At 57.7% G+C, this 234-nt stretch overlaps 1 protein-coding gene across 1 annotated transcript in view; it reads right to left on the bottom strand.

The window, feature by feature from the left end:
- LOC104467791 (calpain-1 catalytic subunit-like) overlaps positions 1-234 on the bottom strand; it is a gene marked incomplete at both ends in the record, with an annotated part of 2,692 nt that overhangs the window by 524 nt on the left and 1,934 nt on the right. The window contains 2 exons of the mRNA XM_010081692.1: positions 2-85; positions 205-221. Of these exons, the coding sequence (XP_010079994.1) occupies positions 2-85; positions 205-221 (101 nt within the window). The remainder of the gene's footprint in view (position 1; positions 86-204; positions 222-234) is intronic.

The following is a 234-nucleotide window of genomic DNA, read 5'->3' as shown; positions in this document are numbered from 1 at the left end:
GGTTGATGAACTGCTCCGAGCGGGCGCGCGAGGCGTTGGCCAGGAAGAAATCCCGCTTCAGGTGGACGCCTGATTTCCCCACGTGCTGCCGGAACGGGGGTTGAAAACACCCAAAAATCACCCCCAAAAAACCCCACTTTCGGTATTTCCCAGTTTTACGGCACGATAATGGTGATTTCATCGCTGCCGGCGAGATGTACCCACCTCGGGAGGAACCTGTGGGGAGAGGAGAGG

Source organism: Pterocles gutturalis, unplaced genomic scaffold (assembly GCF_000699245.1).
Source record: "Pterocles gutturalis isolate BGI_N339 unplaced genomic scaffold, ASM69924v1 scaffold44669, whole genome shotgun sequence".
NCBI classification, from domain to species: domain Eukaryota; kingdom Metazoa; phylum Chordata; class Aves; order Pterocliformes; family Pteroclidae; genus Pterocles; species Pterocles gutturalis.
This window is presented reverse-complemented; position numbering and strand designations above follow the sequence as displayed.